This window comes from Plectropomus leopardus, chromosome 11 (assembly GCF_008729295.1).
Source record: "Plectropomus leopardus isolate mb chromosome 11, YSFRI_Pleo_2.0, whole genome shotgun sequence".
NCBI classification, from domain to species: Eukaryota; Metazoa; Chordata; class Actinopteri; order Perciformes; family Serranidae; genus Plectropomus; species Plectropomus leopardus.
The window spans coordinates 17,624,737-17,645,143 of record NC_056473.1 but is presented as its reverse complement, the minus strand read 5'-3'; the positions used below and the strand labels follow the sequence as shown (position 1 = coordinate 17,645,143).

At 40.6% G+C, this 20,407-nt stretch overlaps 1 protein-coding gene across 3 annotated transcripts; it reads left to right on the top strand.

The window, feature by feature from the left end:
• Window positions 1-530: 530 nt before the first annotated feature.
• On the top strand, window positions 531-16,607 carry LOC121949875 (bromodomain-containing protein 1-like). 3 transcript variants are annotated; one of them, XM_042495696.1, is made up of 12 exons: window positions 531-803; window positions 2,696-4,086; window positions 4,779-4,935; window positions 5,019-5,147; window positions 6,112-6,240; window positions 7,831-8,143; window positions 8,360-9,121; window positions 9,284-9,410; window positions 10,313-10,443; window positions 13,301-13,395; window positions 13,713-13,867; window positions 15,948-16,607. In XM_042495696.1, the coding sequence occupies exons 2-12, from the start codon at window positions 2,714-2,716 to the stop codon at window positions 16,135-16,137; spliced, it is 3,561 nt and encodes a 1,186-aa protein (XP_042351630.1). In that variant the 5' UTR covers window positions 531-803; window positions 2,696-2,713; the 3' UTR covers window positions 16,138-16,607. The 3 variants fall into 3 exon arrangements, with proteins under 3 accessions (XP_042351630.1, XP_042351628.1, XP_042351629.1); XM_042495694.1 differs by lacking the exon at window positions 13,301-13,395 and having other exon boundaries at window positions 15,948-16,060; XM_042495695.1 differs by lacking the exons at window positions 13,301-13,395; window positions 13,713-13,867 and having other exon boundaries at window positions 15,948-16,105.
• Window positions 16,608-20,407: the final 3,800 nt, after the last annotated feature.

Sequence of the window (20,407 nt, the reverse complement as noted above, 5' to 3'; positions counted from 1 at the left end):
ATTTGTGGAAGATTTCTTACCAAGTTGCTCATTGCCTTTTCACTCGTTTGAAATAAAATCATAACAATTTCTGTATGACAGCCATACTACAAACATAAGATCGTCTCATAGAATATGATACATTTCTGTAGATTAAACTACCCAACAGTGACATGCAACACACTCATAAACCCTCTGAAACCTGAGCAAATTGGCTCGATTTATTTCAAAAACATCGGAAAAAGGCAATGACTAACGAAAGAAATGACAAAATTTGCAATAAATTTGAAAAAAAAAAAAAAACAACAAAATGAATTACCTAAAAATCAGTAATAAATAAATAAATAAATAAAAAAAGTTCATACAAATGTATAATCATTGTCATATTATCTTAAATATCTTGTGTAATTAAAAATAAAGTTTTCCCTAGAATTTTAAAAACAATTTTCTAAGTGTACTAATACTTGAAAATATGGTACTGTCAATGCACCCCCCACCCGTTTGTAGGCGGTGACGTCACGACGTAAGAACTCACACAACCGCATTGTTGTTGGGGGAAGAGAAGCTCGGCCAGCCGCTGAGCCCTGCTGCATTTAAACAGTTTTCATTGATCCGTAATCACCCTGATCAAGGTAATAACACTCTGAAACCGGCTCCGTCGCCCTGGATACCTGTCGGTCACTCTCCAGTTTAACTCGGTTCAGCGCGAGCCGCGGCAGCCGTTGGATCAGCGGACTGAATGTGGATTTAACTGCCGCTTCGCTCCGCAGGCCGCGCGCGCCATTGCTGCCGTTTTTACAAGCTGAATTCGTGAAAATACCGAGGTAAGTTCAGCCCAACTCTGTCCTCGCATCTTAAATATCAGCCGTCTTCAGTCTGGGCCGGTTGAAATCTACAACCAGGCCGCGCTGCTCCGAGGAGAAGCCAACTTTTCCAATCGAGGCAGTTTCTTGTTGTGTTGGTCGCCATATTTCCTCCCCCCTTCAGCTTGGTGTAATGCTAGCACGCTAACGTTAAGCTCGGTTTGTGGACGGAGTGTCCTAATGCATCAAACCGGCCACCGGAGGCTCTGCCATCTGATGGGACGACACCACCGGGTCGTCTTTTTTTGTAACAGACCTATGTTTGGTATTTCTGGTTGAAGCTGAATCGATTATTAAACACAAATCGACGTTGTGGTTCGATTAGGGGAAGCTAACGTTAGCTGGTGGCTAGCAGTAACCGTTCAACAGAGAGAAACCAAACGAGCTGCAGCTGCTGTTAGCCACTGATCCCCAACAACAACCAGCTCTCTGCGGCTTCAGTCAGGCGAGCTGAGCCCACCGCAGGCTGGGTTTTGTCGGCGACGAGGTGCGCTGTTCTCCGTTCATTTCTTTCATTAAGCCAGTGAACGTTATCTTAGTCAGTCTGATTCCAACACCTTTACTGTAACTTCATTCAGCAGCCAAATGAAAACAAGATCTCGTGAATTAAAGGTGCACAAACAGACACTGGGACTTCCCTTTAAAAGCTGCGGTTGCAGTCGGAGTTGCAATCAGCTTCTGGTGTTAGCTTCACAACATAGCAGGGGTTAAAACAACTTACTTGATCAAGTATATTGGCACCCTTTCTTTTCAGTTGCTCTCAACTGGAGCTGCAACGATTTTTTTATTATGTTATTACATGTAAAAGGTCCGCTTTCAAAGTCTTACTCAGGTAAAAACACAAAAGTATGTTCTCTAAAATATACTTAATCATTTGAAACCTGGAACAACATCAGTTTTCCTGTGATGTGTTCAGATGCCCAAATCATGTGAGCTATTTCCAAGCAAAAATGCCAAACATTGTGTATTTTAAGCTTCAAAAAGATAAAGCTTTTTCTTCAAAGACTTGTTACAGTTGCTATTTGTGTGCAAATCACTCAACAAAGGGCTCAACTGGAAACCTTTTTATATTACGTGGTCGAGGTTAACTGTACGAATGCATGATAATATCGGCATGTCATCGGTATCGGCCAATATTTAAATGAAATATTTGAATTGGCCAACTTACCGATTTCTGAGGATATCACAAACAGGTGTTTGGTTGGTTTTTTTTATTGACAAAGTGAACACGTACATACCATCAACCCTAAGTTTAAGTATTTTTCTTATTTTGCAAAATGAAGTGGAAAATTACAAACACTGAAAAGCATTGTATAGTATGTCTCCATCTGCTGGTGGGCCATCACGATAAGAGTATGTGTAATAGGAAAAAAGTGGATAAATTGGTATTGCTTATTGGCATATGGGATATTGTCAAAAAATCCAATATTGTGCATCCCTATTCAACTGTCTTTAATTTCAATTTAGTATAAAATAATACCTTTTTTTATCTTTCAAACCACTTGTATGTTGTTTAGAGGCAGTTATGAAACCTCACTCACAGATAAAAAGTTGTGTATTTTGTCTTTGCATATTTTTCTTGTCCTTTATGATTGAAGGCTGTTAAAGGTGATAAAAGGTGCTGATACACTTGTGTAAACACACTGCTCACCAATGTTTCTGCAACACCTCATTGAGGGTTGAGGATGTTAATTATTACTGCAGGTTCTCTTATATCCAGCACACACTGCTCTATGTGCAGGCTGTTGCTTCACAGAGTTAATGACATAAATATTGTTGTTGTTCTGCAGTTGTTACCACCACTTCACATACGCGAGTCATTAAAAGTGTCGTTTCTTTTGTCTGGTTTTCAGGGTCTTTACGGCTTCAAGATGAAAAAGAAAAGTCGGCATCACCGACCTGCGGCACTGAAGAGGGATTCATCTCCCATCAAGCCATCGCCCAACCGGGAGACCCTGACATATGCACAGGCTCAGCGGATAGTGGAGCTGGAGGTGGATGGCCGCGTGCACCGGCTCAGCATCTATGACAAGCTTGACGTCATCACTGATGATGACCCCACGGCGCAGGAGATTATGGAGTGCAACAGCAACAAGGAGAACAACGAGAAGCCCCAGCAGGTCCTGGTGCGATCTGTGCGTCTCAAAAACAACCAGCAGAAGAAGAACGCTGCACTCATGGCCTCACACGGGAGCAGTGGCACGCACAGCAGTACCGGAGGCCTGTTAGAGCCAAAGGTTAGAACGGTTGAATATAATTTGCCTGTGGTGCCGAAGAGGCCAACGGCGTATTACAAATACACAGAGAGGACAGCGGAGGAGCTGGACGAGGAGGTGGAGTATGACATGGATGAAGAGGACTATGCCTGGCTGGAGATCATCAATGAAAAGAGGAAGAGCGAAGGCATCAGCCAGGTGTCGCACAACCTGTTTGAGTTTCTCATGGACCGCTTTGAGAAGGAGTCATACTCAGCCACGCAGGGTCAGAGCGACCTGCAGTCACTAGTGGATGAGGACGCTGTCTGCTGCATCTGCATGGATGGAGATGGAGCTGACAGTAACGTCATCCTCTTCTGCGACTCCTGCAATATCGCTGTGCACCAGGAGTGCTATGGCGTACCATACATCCCTGAGGGCCAATGGCTCTGTCGCCACTGCCTGCAGTGTCCATCGAGGCCCGCTGAGTGTGTCTTCTGTCCCAACCGAGGCGGAGCGCTGAAGAAGACTGATGACGACCGCTGGGGCCATGTAGCATGTGCTCTGTGGGTGCCTGAAGTCGGCTTCTCTGACACAGTTTTCATTGAGCCCATTGATGGCGTCCGCAATATCCCACCAGCGCGCTGGAAGCTCACCTGTTATCTGTGTAAAGAGAAGGGCGCAGGAGCATGCATCCAGTGTGACAAGATCAACTGTTACACTGCCTTCCATGTCAGCTGTGCCCAGAGGGCCGGCCTTTACATGAAGATGGAGCCCGTCAAAGAGGTGACTGCGGCCGGTGCTGCCACCTTCTCTGTGAAAAAGACTGCTTACTGCTGCAGCCACACGCCTGAAGGCTGCGACCGCCGACCGCTCAACATCTACAAGGAACCGCACCCAAAAAATGGAGCCTGCCATAAGAGGGCCGACAAGAGGGGGAAGTCGCGGGGCAAGGGCTGGCACAAGAAGAAGAGTAAGAAAGTGGAGCCTGAACCAGAACCAGAGCCAGAGACCCCCACCAACTCTGGGCCCAGTATCACCACTTCAAGGTAAGCTGGCAAACAGGACTTCCAGAATGCTTCAGATGCATATATTATTAGTTGTTACTTCTGACTATCGATGGTCCTCACAGTTCTACTCACTACTTAGTCATTTACACCCAGTTCTAATTCAGACCTCCAGTGTACACCAGTCTCAATATTGGTAAGGACTATTATCAGGGTTCCTGCGGATCCTTAAAAAGTCTTAAAAGGCATTGAATTAATTAATCTAAAAATAAGACCTTAGTTGGTATTAAAATTACCTAAATTATTTTTTGTAAAGTCTGTATAATACTAAAACATGGATGACAGTCTGATTCTATTAATGTTTTTCGTTTTGTTTTTTTTGCCGTTGCATTGTGAAATCTCGGTAACATCTACTTTTTTAATTAAAAAAATTCTTCCTCTCAAACTTGAGATGGGAATTCAAGCAGTGGAGTCTCACATGCAGAATGCAAACACAAAATCGCCAAGAAAACCATCAAGAAAAGCAACATATTTCCCTTTTCTGTTGGTAGACCAAATAGATACTTATAATAATAGAATAATTTAATTTCACTTCCTTTTTAGTTCCATTCTAAAAGGGCTTTATTTTTTTTGTTAGATAGATGATTGTGTTTGTGTTTAGGTTATCTCCTCTGAATGAAACAAATGATTTTTATTGATTGATTAATATTCCCTTTGGTTTCCCCGTGGGTCAGTTTCGACACTATACTGAACCAGGTGGCAGTTCAGAGGAAGCGTGTGTTTGTTGAGCGGGTGCTGAGCTACTGGGTGCAGAAGAGGCAGTCAAGAAACAATGTGCCGCTGATCCGCCGGCTGCAGGCCAACCCTCAGCCGCCCAAAGTCAAGCAAAAGGTCAGTGCTGTTGAAACTCGCTGCGGAGCATTATTATCCTTACTTGTTGTGCTTCTTACTGAAGTGAAGTTGGCTTTCTATAGGACCGTATGGAGACAAACCAGGCGCTGAAGGAGCAGTTGAAGGAGTGGCACCGCCTCCGCCACGACCTGGAGCGAGCTCGCCTGCTGCTGGAGCTCATCAGAAAGAGAGAGAAGCTGAAAAGAGAGGAGGTAGAGCCACCTTATTAAATGCTGCTTTGCTGCTACTCAAGCCTCATTTCAAATAAAATAATCTATAAATAATGACGATAAGCTTCATGGTTTCCTGTCTGGATATGTATATGTGCGTATATGTACGTGTATGTATGTGTATGTATGTACACATATATATATATATATATATATATATATATATATATATAGATATAGATATAGATATAGATATAGATATAGATATAGATATATACATATTTAAAATTCGTTAAGAAAATTGATGCCGATTGATCGGGTTCTGTGGTCATTGAAAGCCACAGTGGCTTTGTAACATGAGTTTTGCACGATTGGAGTACTTTAATCCTGAAAAATCACCTTAACGTAAAGCATTTAGCAGCAGTGCCCATGTTAACAGGTAAGAGCATCCACACTGCCTGCATGGGCAGCGTTGGTCAGGTGCGTCTAGTTGCATGTCAGCCGCGGCACATCTAGAGATATGGTAGCTTGCTTGACTCTACACCACCTTCTAACTTCAGTTTAAAAGTCTCTCTCTGTCACAGAGATGAGGAAATACAAAGATGTCTGTTTTACTCAAAACTTGCCTGTGTTTCTTTCAAAATAAAAGTCCTTTGACAACATCCCTGTTGACAGAATCCAATCAGTTGTTAACTCAAGGCATTTTATTTTGAAATATGCGCAGGATCGTGCTGTTGACAATGCAGGAGCTCGTACAACTTCATAAATGAGTGGAATTTGTGCTTGAAAATGTGAATTGAATTTTTAAAAATACATTCACAGCAAAATTGGATGTATGTGACTAATTAATGACAGAGCATGTAATTAATTTGATTCATTTTTAAATCACCTAACAGCCCTAAAATATGTATGTGTGTATATATATATATATATATATATATATATATATACACACACACACACTCACACATACATGATTATACATGACTGTGTCTTTTCCCGTCAGATGAAGCTGCAGCAGTCAGTGCTGGAGGTCCAGCTGACCCCTTTCAACATCCTGCTGAGAGCCGTGCTCAGTCAGCTGCAGGAGAAGGACCAGTACAGTATCTTTGCTCAGCCCGTCTGCATTAAAGAGGTGCGCAACCTTTTATGAGTCTGCTCAAAAACAATTTGCTTTGCTATCTATCAAAAATAATAATAATAATAATAATAATAATACTAATATATTTCTCGGGATTTGTGTTACATCACTGAAGATTAAAACCCAGTATTTCCTGTTTTGGCAGCTTCACAATAAAAGTCAATAAATTACAAAACAATGTAGGACTTTTTGTTGTGAAGAATATAATAGACACAAAACTGGCCACTGTTTTACAGCTGCTTATATTGACACTGGCTGCTTGGCTAATTTATACTATGTGAAATGCCATAGGCTTGTGCTAATAATGTTAGCATGTAGTATTTGTTGATAAAATATGTCTAGTATAAGACAATGGATTTGTTGGTGAACCTAGTGAGTTTTAATTGAGCCAAATTTTTGTATTACCTTTGTTAAATGTTGCTGTTGTTCTTGGCTTTATATGAGTAGAGGATATCTCCACTAGCTGCTAGGCTAATTTATACAATGTAAAATGCCACAAGCTTGTGCTGATAATATAAGCATGTTGTATACATGTGGAAAAAAGTGTTTTGTCAGAAAACCATACAAGTTATACTGAAGTTGATTTCGGTACATGTGATATTTTCGCTATTAAGGCATGTTTAATGTGTGTCTTTAATGTGTGTTTTGAATCAATCAAACTTCACAGCACTTTGCAGAATCTCAACCACCAAATACAGAGAAAAAAATTGACGTTTTGTTTTTTGTTACAAGAGACTGTCATGTTTAAATTTAGCACTTTGATAAGATATCTGTCAGTTGAGCACTTCGACATGTCTTATGTTCATTTCATCTGTTTAAAGCCCTGTCTGACAGCAAGCATCTCACACGTGTTTTTGCACTTCAGCATCTAAGTTCAATAAATGTTTTTGTTGGAAAAAAAAAAAGAATCGTGTGAGAGAATCGTGACCCCAATTCTTTAGGAGAATAGTGATTTAGAACAGCAAGAATCGTTCTGCCTTAATATAGACCAAAATGTTGGAACAAATTAATGTTTAATTTGAATATTATGCATAAGTATTGCCTGCATCATTTCCTGCATGTCTTTGAATGAGAAGGCAGGGGTAGACCTTTAATGTGAAGCAACCAAAGGAAGTGTACAGTGCTAACTAACAAATTCTTGACTCATCACTTGTTAGGTTTAAATAATGAATGAGAAGTTATGTCTGCAATAAAAATTTAGCTAAAAAGAAAAATCAGTTTTAGTTGTCAACTGTGAGATTAGTAGCCAATTCATTTGACAACTATGTATTGTGTATCGAGTGAAAAAAGTCAAAATTATTTGATCCCAGCTTCATAAATGTGAATATTTTCTGGTTTCATTACTCCTCTATGATAGTGAACTTAATATCTTGGGTTTTGGACCAAACAAAACATTTGGGCGTCATCTTGAGTTTTGGGAAACGGATATTTCACTTTTTTTCTGGCATATTGTAGACCAGACAACTAACTGATTAATCAAGAAAATAATCCGCTCATTAATTGACAAGGAATGTAGTTGCAGCCATGAATAAAAGTGAATCAGAAAATCTGCGGCCTCAAATGTGTCTCCTGTGTCTCTTGCAGGTTCCTGACTACCTGGACCACATAAAAAACCCCATGGATTTCTCCACCATGAGGAAACGTATTGACGCTCACGACTACAGGAGCCTGGAGGAGTTCGAGGCAGACTTCAACCTCATAATCTTCAACTGCATGAAATACAATGCCAAGGACACATTTTTCTACAAGGCAGGTCAGCGGATGCAGGACCACGGAGGAGCCATCCTCCGCAGGGCCCGCAGAGAGGCTGAGAGGATCGGTTTCGACTTCCCCAGTGGGTTGCATCTGCCCGAGGCTCCGAAACTGGAGCCGCCGCCCCCCTTCACCTGGGAGGATGGTAAGTTGCTTGATCATTAAGAAACAGGAAATCGGTCAGTGTTTGGATATTGTGGACTGAATCTCTGTGTTTTTGGACTGGTGCTCAAAGTTCTGTTTATGTGTTTTGGGCATATGTCATTATTGGGGATTTTTTTATTTCATCATCTCTAAAAGTGCTGGAGTAATGTTATGGAAATAATACTGATGATGTCATGTGACCATCTGTTTCTCTCAGTGGACCGGCTCCTGACCCCCTCTTACCGTCAGCTGACCCCTCTGGAGGATCAACTGAAGGAGCTGCTAGAGAAACTGGACCTGAGCACGGCCATGAAGCACAGCCCGTCCCGCAGCAAGAGGCTCAAACTGCTCAAGAAAACCATAATGGAGGTCCGCAGCGAGATGAGCCTGAAGCAGTCCCTCAAAACTCTGCCGAATGCAGCTCCTGAGCCGAGCCCAACCCCTACCCAGTCAGAGGAGAGAGCACTCTCTGAATCTCCAGAAGAGCCCTGTACGCCACAGGAGGAGAAACCTTTACCTCCGCCAACACTGGAGCTGTTAACCTCAGTGTCGCAGCTCGACACCTCGCCCGGGGACTCGGAGCTGCACCCCCTGAAGGCCGTCAAATCCAGCACGGACCATACTCCCATGGAGCTCGATGGCGACACATCTACCTCAGCACTCACAGAGGCACTCAACGGACACCTCCCAGAACCGTTGCTTCCTAACGGCGACCTCCACACTGAAGCCTCTAGCGCCTGCAACAGACGGAACAGCGTTCTCTTCCGCAAATCCAAGAGCACCAGCCCCCAGAAACCCCCCAAGACCAAGACCCAAGAGGCAGCTGCTGTGACGCTGCCACCCCTGGGCACCAAAACCTTCCTGTCAGTGGTGATCCCTCGCCTGGAGACTCTCCTTCTGCCGAAGAAAAGAAGACGCAGCAGCAGCGCTGATGGCGAGGAAGATGAAGAGGAGTCGCCAATTAAACGCCTTGGTACAGGTACTGACTCAAATGTCATGTTTTAAAATCAAAGCAAAAATCTCCCCAGTGACAAGATCTGAACTTCAATGTTAAAGAAACCGTTTTAATCATCAGAGTACTATTGTACCTATAACCCTACACTACACCATGACAAGTTTCCTTTGTTGTTTTTCCTTCCAGGAATAGCGAACGGTTTTGTTGTGGAGGAGGAAGAAATCTCACCTTCTCCCCGCCTGCTGGAGCCACGCCGCCGCTGTGCCTCCGAGTCAAGCATCTCCTCCAGCGGGAGCGTCCTCTGCAGCACAAGGTGAGTTCAGCAGGAAACATCCATGCTGTTTAATGATAACACAAGGTTGAATATATGAATATATGAATAGCTGTGCCCATCATTTCTGTCAGCACTGATAACATCCTACTGACCTAATTCATAGCTGAGATCTGATCTAGCAACACAGTCACATGATGGGATTGATGGAGAAAGCCATGAAAAGAAGAAAACAATGTCTCTTTAATTTGTTGCTCTTTATGAGAACAGCTTAATCTTTGATTTGGACCCCACATGTTTTATTGCCTACATATTAAGGTGTACATTTACAGTAGTTATTAATCTGGAAAAAACATAACAAGATTAGATTACGTAACAGATTATAACAAGTAGCCACTTCACTTTGTTACTTATTTATCAATGAAAACATAAAACACATACCTGTTGTTTATTTTTCTGTTTGGATTCATTAACTCCTGGATTCAAAGTACATTGTGTGTTGATGATATACACTGAGGGGTATATGTTTGGTTCTGAACGAAGCTGATCTGTAATCAAGGAAACAAACACATATAAATAAACACTGAAAAACCTGTAATGCACAGTTACACAACCAACCCCAACACCCTACTTATGATCAAATAATCGATAAAACAGTATTTTGAGCCATGGTGATGTCAGTGTGGCATGCAAAATATTTTATGCTATAAAAAGAAAAAATATTTTGTAAGAACAAGAAAAACATGTTAAAATGAAGTTAAAACACCATAAAAATATCTTGATATGAATTGAACCCTGATCATGATTTGTTTATGATGACAGCAATACACTGCAGAGTCTTAAACTTAGACTTCAAAATTTCTGTGCAGCTGGTGTGTTCAAGACACTCCACCTCACAAAGTTTCTAAACATCTTCCTTGCCTTTCTTTCCTTGTCTCTTTTAGTACCGTCATTGTGTCCAAAAACGGTAAAGGGCGGTCACCAGCAGCTCGACGGAGCACTGTGGACGACAAAAGCACTCTGATGACCTGCATCGAGAACGGAGAGTTCACCAAAGCTGCCAAGATTCCTACAGGTGAGCAGAGCAACATCCATCTGTCCATATCTGATGAATGTGCATGACACAGCATGGCACGCTTTGATTGGTCAGCTCTTCTCTCTGTCTGCTGATTTACTAAACTTATTGAAAACTCGCTATTATTATACTAATAAAGTTTATGTGCAAGTTTACTTATTTCTTCCTTCCCTATATTGGGAACTGGGATTTTTACAGAGCCAGGAACTCCTACCATCTCATTGGTTCTTCATCTGAAGTCCAGGGGCCTCCAAGGTCCTGGATGACTCAAAATTGTGGGTTTTAGCCATAAAGGAAGTGATAAATGAGCAAAGAGTCCAGAAACAGGAAACCTGTGATAGACAAGGTGGAAGCGAAGTCCGTTATTTTCTTAGTGTGTGTTCAGTGAATTATAGACTCACATCCTGGTTTCTCAACAAACAAATAACAATTCATTTGGAGAAGTGAAAGTTATCTTTGGTTCAACTTGTAAAACTACATTGTTCTTTCTAAGATCAGACTGGTGTACAGTTAGTCTCATTAGGTAAAACAGCTACATCAGCTGGAATGTTAAAAAACAAAATACTTACAAAATACATAGCAGCACAAAGTAAAAGATTTAATAAGTCTATGAAATTTGACACACAACTTTTCAAGAGATTCTTAATCCAAATTCTAAAGGTCCAAGTCCAAAACCAATATATTTATAAACTTAAATCATTGATTTCTGAGTGAATGTTGAGCAAATCCACAAATGACCATGAAATGATCCACTAGAAAGACGACATCTTAAGGCTCATTTATAGTCCCTTTTTGTATTACACTAGCTATGTCTGTTTCAACAGCTGTAAATGACATTGGCTTCATACTTCTACGCGTCCTTTATGTTGGCATGGATATGGCCAAGAAATGGCACTAGAGGGCAGAGTCAAAAGTTTCATGCAACAGCAAACAAGGCAATGGTGGAGAAGGTTATAATATTTACCTTTTAAACAGAGGCAGTGTTGTAGATGCCGGGCGTCTGTGCGGCCATTAAATACATCCCGACGTGGACGTAGGGTTCTTTTTATTAATATCACTACATATCATATTACTGATTTGTTTCGTTTCGGCATTATTTCAATTTGTTTGTCGTTCCCTACGGTTGATCTACTTTGAACTTGGCTGCACTGCCCCCATAGTCTCCGCTGGTACTGCTTCATTTCGTCTTTATCAAAAATCAGAAAAGTGCACAAATAAGGAAGAAGTTAATGCGGAGTACGAAAGAAAGCTTTGTCTGTCTTTGTATTTAAGGTTGAGCATAAATGAGTCCTTACCCTGTTGGAGTTTTTGAAACTTTCAAAAACACTCAGTTCACTCTGATTGTACAGTGATACATAGTGGAGCGTCTTCTCTCACAAATCATCTTTGATGAGCACAGGCCCCAGCTGACTGAGAGCACACAAACTCAACTACATGCATGTTTAATTTTGGCCTGCCAGCAAGTTACTCACTGAATGAATATTAATTAGGCACAGCCAATATGATCTGCTGCCAGAAAGGTTTTTAATTTTAACCGGTGAAAGTGACGATCAGTGCCAGTTAAAAATGGGAAGCTGCTAGCTCATTGTTACATAGACTGATCTTTGCAAATAAGAAGTCTAAATTTTTTTAATTTCATGTAAGCACTGAAATACTTTTCCTGTAATTAAAAGAGTAACTAAACCACAGAATTTTAGCTTAAGTGCCTCTTCTGTGGAACATGAAAAACAAGTATCAGGACAGGTCTGGCCCTCCTTTGTGCTGCCTCCCGACCCGTGGTCTGGAAGTGTTTTTGAAGCTGGGAAAACAACAGTGCTGACCTATTCTGGCCTATAACCCACCAGTACCTATCTATCAACACTACTAAATACCCATATACATTGATACATTGAAATACCCATATACATTGATTTACTACTAAAAAAGTGTTGAGGCTAACAAAATACAGTAGAATACAGTAAGAAAAGAAGGCATTTGACCGCCTTTATGTTAACCAATACAATCCATTAAAGAATGCCCTTAGTGGTGCGCCTTTACCACAATGGTAACAGCAAATGGCACATAATCGCAATGTCCTCGGTTCAATTTCCAGTCTGCCTCTTTGCTGTCATCTCTCAAATAAAGACCAAAGAAATAATCTATAAAATTATACCGTAATGAATCGGCCAGGACAATCTTACTTCCACGTTATGTTCATGGGGGAAAAAAACTATATAAACCCTGCATCAGTCTGAACAGCTTTACAGCGATATATGACAAACCCAGAATCTCTCTTTTTTTTTTAAAGGTAATCTTTAAAAAAAACCTGTTTGTGTTCTTTGTTGTGTGTTCAGACTAGGCATGGGCAGTATCTGATTTTTCATACCTTTCTGAAGTTTCTATCTATTTTCCTTATTAAACAGAGATCTATTACTCTACACCTTTTGAATTCAACGTACTCATCATAAAACCCACTTCATTAAAACTTGACAGAAAAAAAAATAAAACTCAGCCAAACAGTCTTGGTTACTCTTTTTAGTAATCTACTAAGTAAGTCTACTGTTCAAACTATCATCAGGTCTGGTTTGGTCTGAATAAATCTGACTGGATGTCATGGTGTCTTTCAGCTCAGCTGCCTGTTCCACCAGTAGAGATCGGAGACTGAGTTCTGGTGGTGCGTGCTGTGCCACTACATGCAATAAGTTTAGTAGAAAGAGGAGCGCCTGTGTTTTGATGGTATTAAAAAACATACCTTTGGGATTTTATCTACCCTAGTATACCGTAATACCATGATACTGCCCAAGCCTAGCTCAGACTGCTTGTGCTCTGTGTCTGTTGCATTGAATACTTCATAACTTGCTTATCGTTGTTCCTGTAGAGGTGTGGAAGCCCTCCGCTGCTTCTCCATTTGTTCTGGAGCCTCTTAAACTAGTTTGGGCTAAATGTAGTGGATATCCCTCCTACCCCGCCCTGGTGAGTGCGTGTTGGTCCCCTCTGTGTCTCATTACCCATCTGCCCCTCTGCCATCGTGCGTGCTGTAGCTCGTGATTTGTGCTCACAGCCATGCGGGAGCTTCCAGCTGGCCGATCATGGACTGCTTTGTGTTTGTGGAGTCGGCCGCTTCGCTCAGAGCGTTTCCGGCTCGACTCAGCCTTGCATGCTTGTGTCTCTGACTGCGGGCTCTTCTACGCGGTTGCCAGGAAATACTCCACCCTGATACTGTGAGGAGGCAGCTTCACTCAGTGTCCCTCCCACTCTGGTTTTTGGTTTTTTTTTTTTGGCCATCACAGATCATGGACCCCAGGGCCCGGAAGACGGGTTGTCAGCACAACGGGGTGGAGCTTCCCCAGCCGCCGCCGGACGTTCTCAGAGCCGGAGAGCGGATGCAGTTCAGGTCCGCAGAGAAACTCTTCCTCGTCCACTTCTTCGACAGCAAGCGCAGCTGGTGAGGAACTTAGCGACTCACGTAATAAAAAGAGGAATAAAAAAAAGCATTTCCTATCAAAAGTAGGGATGTCAACAACGAACTGTTAATTTGTCAATTGAGAATATGTTTGACTGGTTAGGCATGTGGTCTTATAGGTTAATTTTGCAACTCTTAAGTTTACTGCATTGTGCACCACTCATGTCTGGTAGGTAACTAGCTAGTGGTCTTATTTTGGCAAATGCCTCTAGAAACGCCATCCAGATCCATCAGTGTTGCTGCGGAAACATAGTGCCCAACCTCTGGTCTTCCTCCCTGGCTGGCTGCTTTTCAGTAAAGCCAGCAGAAAATAAAAGGCAAAACAGTTAACATCACAAAACATCAACATTTCACCACCTCTAAATGGTTAGCACTTTGAAATGCTGTGCTTAAGATGACCATGTCAACGGAGAGCTGGAATTACACATACACATTAACCTGTAGGTTAGGTACAGTAGGTTGTAGGTAGGTTTCAGGTGTGTCTGTTCAATGTCACAGACAGGCTGGTGAACAGGTAAAAAGTAGAAGGCTGCATGGACAGAGGCCTGTGAAAACTTAGTGCCGATGTCACGACGATGTTAGGATAGTATGGAAACAGTAATCACCACCACAGGGTTGTAGACTACATAGGAGTCTTAAAATGTGGTCTTGTTGTGTTGGGTGCCATAATAGAGTAATGGCTCAATACTGCGATTTTATTGTACACCAGCAGCCACTGCCCATCTATATATGAAGACAACAATGGTTAAATGCGATTAGACAAAAGAACTGACGGAGGCAATCATCATAACGATAGGGATTATATAAAGATTTTTGTTTTGGCTTTGGGGGAGCTGTCATGTCATCCATCTATGTGCAGTCTATGATTTACTTTTCCACAGTTTTGTTTTGCTAACAAAGCTAACGGTAACTAATGTGATAAGAAGTTAGCATTACAGTGAAATCTCGTGTTCCTCCGTATACCTCCCCACTTTCTGATTAGGTGGACATGATAACCCACATACACATCACGTTATTTATTCCTACAACAGTAAATACTTTTAACCCTTCCTGATATGAAGTGTGCACTGCGCACATGAGCATTTTTCATATTTACCAGTACATCTGTCTTCTGTCCTTGCTGCTGGCTGGGTCATTGGTTAAATCGTGGTATTTGGAGTCCTGTACATGGCCATTTAAAAAATAGTTATAGGCACTGAGGACTGCACCCTCAGTTTGTCTTAACTCTACACTCTTGGTTTTTCTGTCAGGGAAGTGTAAATGTCAAATCATCCATCCACTGACTGAGAGCATACGGGTCAACCAGTCTGGTCCTGCTGGTCAGCGTTAACTTATTCAAGTAACCCTTGCGGTCCCAGAGAGACAGTGACCTGACATATTCAGAGAGTCTCATTTCATCCTCCTCTGTTGTTGGAAACAAGCCAACAAAACTTGCTAGCTAGAGCTAGCTAACGTCGGTGGATAAATTGTTTTGCCTCCAGCTAAGCCCCACCCACCAAAAAAGATCAAACTGTTTACTAACAGTAATAGGGTCTGCATGCCTCTTTCTAATTCGGTCTCTCTCTGAAACGTGGTGCGGACTAATGTGGATCGGCGTTTAAGCGCAGCTTAGACGATAATTAATGGCAACGCATCATTGCAGCTCACCGGCTATGGAGCTAAAATTAGCGCATTAACCCGGGTGTCGTGTTTCCATCAATGTCAATCAAAGCTGGAGGCGATAAATACCCGTGACTACTGCAGTCATTTTACCCGGTTGTGATGTGATTGCACACTTTCCCATTGTATTAAAACACCAGATGTTGCTGTAATGTTTTTTTTTTCTCTGCAGTAGAAGTGAGGCCCAAGTGTGTTTAAAATATAGCAGAAATTTCTAGTTTGAAGATTTCTGTCTTCATTTAAAGGTTGTAAGTGAGGAGAAGCTTAGGAGCCATTGACGAGAGTCAGCAGGACACTGATACATCAGGAATATAAACTGTGAGGTCACTGATGTCATCTAGAGTGAGAAGCAGCTTTTTGTGCAACCAGTGTCACACTGACCTCTCGTTTTCTCTTTCCGCAGGCAATGGCTTCCTAGATCCAAGATGGCTCCCTTCGGGCTCAACCAGGCGCTCGACAAATTCAAGCTGATGGAGGCTCGCTCCTCCTGCATCCGTAAAGCTGTGCAGCTAGCCTTCGACCGAGCAATGAACCACCTGAACCGTGTAAGCGGAAAGCTGGAGCCGAATGCCGGCCTCACTCCTGTAGACTGAACCACCTCCTCCTACCACCTCTCCCATCATCCACCTCTCCCCTGTCAGCTTTTTGTTTTGAACACCGTCACAGCAGACACACTCAGTTTCTGCCTCATACGCACAACACACACAATTGTCATGTTTACCAATTCCTGCAAACTGGAACCGAATCGTTTTCATGACTCCCCACACATGTTCCCCTAATCCCCACCCCGTCCGAATACTGTAGCTTGTGACGGCCATCTTGTTTTGTCAAAGAGCTATGCAACGAAAACGACTCGGTTAGCGGGTGTAAAAGGTTGAAAGAGAGAAAAAAAAGTCAAACATGGGCTGTGAGGACTGAAAAATCACGGGTCTACACCTGTTGAATGTGTCAGATTTGACATCTGACCTCCTTAAATGTGCTGCAAGACTGCTGCAACAATCTCACTGCCATGAAAATGTCCATCAGTGTGTGTGTGTGTGTGTGTGTGTGTGTGTGTGCGTGCGTGCGTGCGTGCGTGTGTGTGTGTATGTGTGCGTGTGTGTGTGTGTGTGTGTGTGTGTGTGTGACTGCAGCAGCTCCTGTAAATATCCTGTACAAGGCCTGACACTAATTTATTCACTCCCTCAGTTTGTTTTGGTACATTTGGTGTTCAGATATTTATACAGTCGGAGGTGATGATCCACTGACAGTGTCATTGTTTCTGCTGGTGCTATCTCTACACAGAGAGAAAAAAAACAAACATGCATACTGTAATGAACATTTTTATTTCAGCTCCTTTTTTACGGTTTTTGTAAGTTATTGAGTTCTCAAGCTTCAAGTTCTCTTGTCTTTGGCATTAATTTTTTGTGTGTTTGCATCTTTATTTTTTACCTGAATGTTTTTACTGGACTACTTCTCTTTTTGTTTGTACATATTTATATAAAATCTATATAGATACACTCAAAATTTAAAATGCCTGAAGTGCATCATTCACACCGAAACCAAAAAAAAATCTGCTGCCCACAAGTTTCCCACTGTTTTTTTTGGTTTTGTTTTGTTTTTTTACAGTTTCAATCAGGTTTTCAGTCTTTTTGTTTGTTTGCTGTGATGAGTTCAAGTCCTCTGTAAAACGTCACAAAATCATCTTTTCCATCTGAACTGAACTACAGTCGGCTGTAGGAGAGAAGAGAATGTGCCTGTACTAATTTATTGTAAAGCAGAAAATGTATATGCATTACTTTATAGAGAGAGTATTGTACTACGGGCACACGAGGAGCCGTATGTAGAGGCCCCTCCTCTTCTGTTGTTTTGTGAGGTTTTTTACATTTTTTTATTTTGGATTGATAGCATTAAATCTGAGAGGTGAGGTGATAGTGTTTGATGTTTTATTTGGCAGGGTTTTGATGGGTAGATTTTCTGTTTTGTTTGGCCCCTCTGGATGTGGATGTTGTGTGTACATAGATTTGGTACTTTAGCTGATTCTCTGGGAAAAACCACAGTTATAGCCAACGGGAGGGGAACTAGCCAACAACAGGCTGGTGGGATTTTTATACTAAAACACTGAAAAATTAAAATATGTTAATGAATCACTGATTCAGCGTGCCCTGTTTTTTATTATTATTATCATTATTATTAGTAATTAATTAATTATATTTTTTTTTATATCGGGTAAAATATTATTTTATTGCCCTTTTTTCTTTATTAAATATATTAAGTATATTTAGAAAATATTACTTAATCTTACTATCATTTATTTTATTTCATTTTGTTTTTTAATGTTTCTAATTCTGTTTTGTCTTCTTTAGTTCTCTTTGCTATCATTTTCTTAAAATTATCCTGGTTATATTTTATTCTGTGTTTGTTTTAAGTTTATTTTTATTATTAAGCACTATAGAATTAAAAATGAATGATAAGTAAAACTATGACAAATACATTTAAGGAAACCCTCTGAATATAATGATTTGATTTCTTTAGTTTCCTTTACTTTTATGTTTTTATTTATCCCAGTTTTACATTATTCTGTCTTGGTTTCACTTTATATAGTTTTATTCTTTTATAATTATTTATGATTAAAACTTTTTTGTTAATTTTAATTATCAGATATTACTTATCTCCATGCTGGCCCTAATTGCATCTTAACATAAAGCCTCAAAACAAATACACCTAAGATGAAACACTTAACAACAAGGAACTGATAACTTTGCAATGTATTATACTGACCAAAAGGTGGCGCTGTTGTTCTGTCAGTGAAAACAGCTGATGTTGCAGAAATAGAAAGACAACACTGCAATGTCACAATTCCGACTCAGAAGGATTTTAATGTGCTTTAATTGTGAAAAGAGATCCCTACTAAATTATCTAAATTAGGTGTTTTACAAAGTCACTGAGCACTGAGTTTATCGGCATCTGGAACGTTTTTACCGCATGCTATAGTATGGCATTTTTCGCCACTTCACGAGCTAGAGGCTGTCCTGATCTTTCAGCACTTAACTTAATGTTCCCTACACAGCCTTTCCTTCACATTGTATACTATAATGTTCTTCAAAATGCTATACTATGACTTTTTTTTACATTTGGAACGATGCATTTTTCGACCATTTTTTCCACATGCTAGAGTATGCTGTTTTGAAACATACTATAGTATGACTTTTTTCAACATTTTAAAATCTGTAGGTGCTATTGGTTCCAGTGTCCCCGCAGATCCAGTTTTCTCAGTTGTCTATCTTTTGAATATCTGTGAATATTTTGCTGATGACTTAACATTTTCTTATATTTAGCAGTAGATATTTTGGGCATCCTGAGCTTGTCATCTAGCTTAGTCAAATGCACACATACGCAAGCACACAAGCACACAAGCACACACAAATTCTCTGGGTCTCTGGGGGTTAAAATGTCTTAGAAGTTGGGATATAATTATCCAAGCATGCAGGGGTAATTAACTGTGCCCAGCTCATAAATAAACACATTTTCTCTGCACACACACTGTTAATGCATCAGACGCCGCTGGAACAGAAAAAAAACCCACCAGAAAAGTCAAGCAGTCTGTCTCAATAAATAAATATTAACTATTGAAAATACTATGTCTTTCTGTTTTAGGGTTTTAAATTCCAACACAGCATGACAACTTTTAATTGGGGGGCGGGGGGTGTACTGTAACAACAGTTTTTGAAATTATTACAAATAAAAGCTGAATCAGTTTTTGGCAAGTTGAAAATGGCATTTTATTTGTCTGTTTGTCTTTTAAAGGTATTTAAGCAAGTAAAAGAGGACTGGGTGAGCTACAGTCTGTCAAATATATTCACTATGAATGAAATCAAGTCATTTTGAGGCAGAAACAACCTTTCACTAACAAAATAACAGCTGCAATCACTTTTTGGCACATTTTATGCATTGCATTGATATATTACTATGAAAGAAATCAAGTCATTGAGGCAGAAAGAACCTTTTAGTGACAAGATAGGAGCTGCAATCATTTTTTGGCAGGTTTTTATGTGTTGTATTGGCTCTTCAAAGGTATTTTTAACAGGTAAAAGGATGTAAAATAGACTGGAGTGGTTATAATCTCAAGGATAATCATAATAACAATATTAATGACTTAAGTTATATAGATACACTAACTGAACTTCACAATTTTCCTTACACAATGACCATCCCATGTCCAAACAACATTTTTCATCTCTATATTTGTACCCCTAAATGTTGGAAAATGGCATAGACATGTACCTTTTCTCAGTTTGGAACTTATATGTACCCTTTCAACCTAGAAAAGGTACATGATAGTATCTTATGGACCAACTATGACTCTTTGACGGTACATCAACTGCAGATATACCTTAAAGAACAGGAATGTGCCCTAACCGTACCCCATATTCTGACATTTTAGTAGGGTAGTATGGATATTAGAGCGCACAGACATTTTATTAAGAACCAAAGCCCTAATTGCTTAAAGCGCTCACTATGTAGCAGCTCCATTTCTCTGACATCAATCTACAATTATTGACAAGCCTACAGGTCCTGTGTGTCAATGTGTGTATCTGGTGTATCAGTGTATGTAAGGATTACAAGAGTGAAAACATTGAATTTCCCCTTGAGGGATTTATAATTGAAAATATATTATTTTATCAATATTGATTCAAGCTAAAAAATATAGAAGCATAACAGACAGTTATGGCACGGTGGCCATACAAGATCATTCCAAGAAATACATAGGCACGGCAACCAACCAAAAATGATGAACCATGACAGATTTTAAGAAAATAAAAACACTATATATCTTGTGAGAGAGGCAAGAATAGTAAGCCAGAGATAGAGATAAATAGAGAT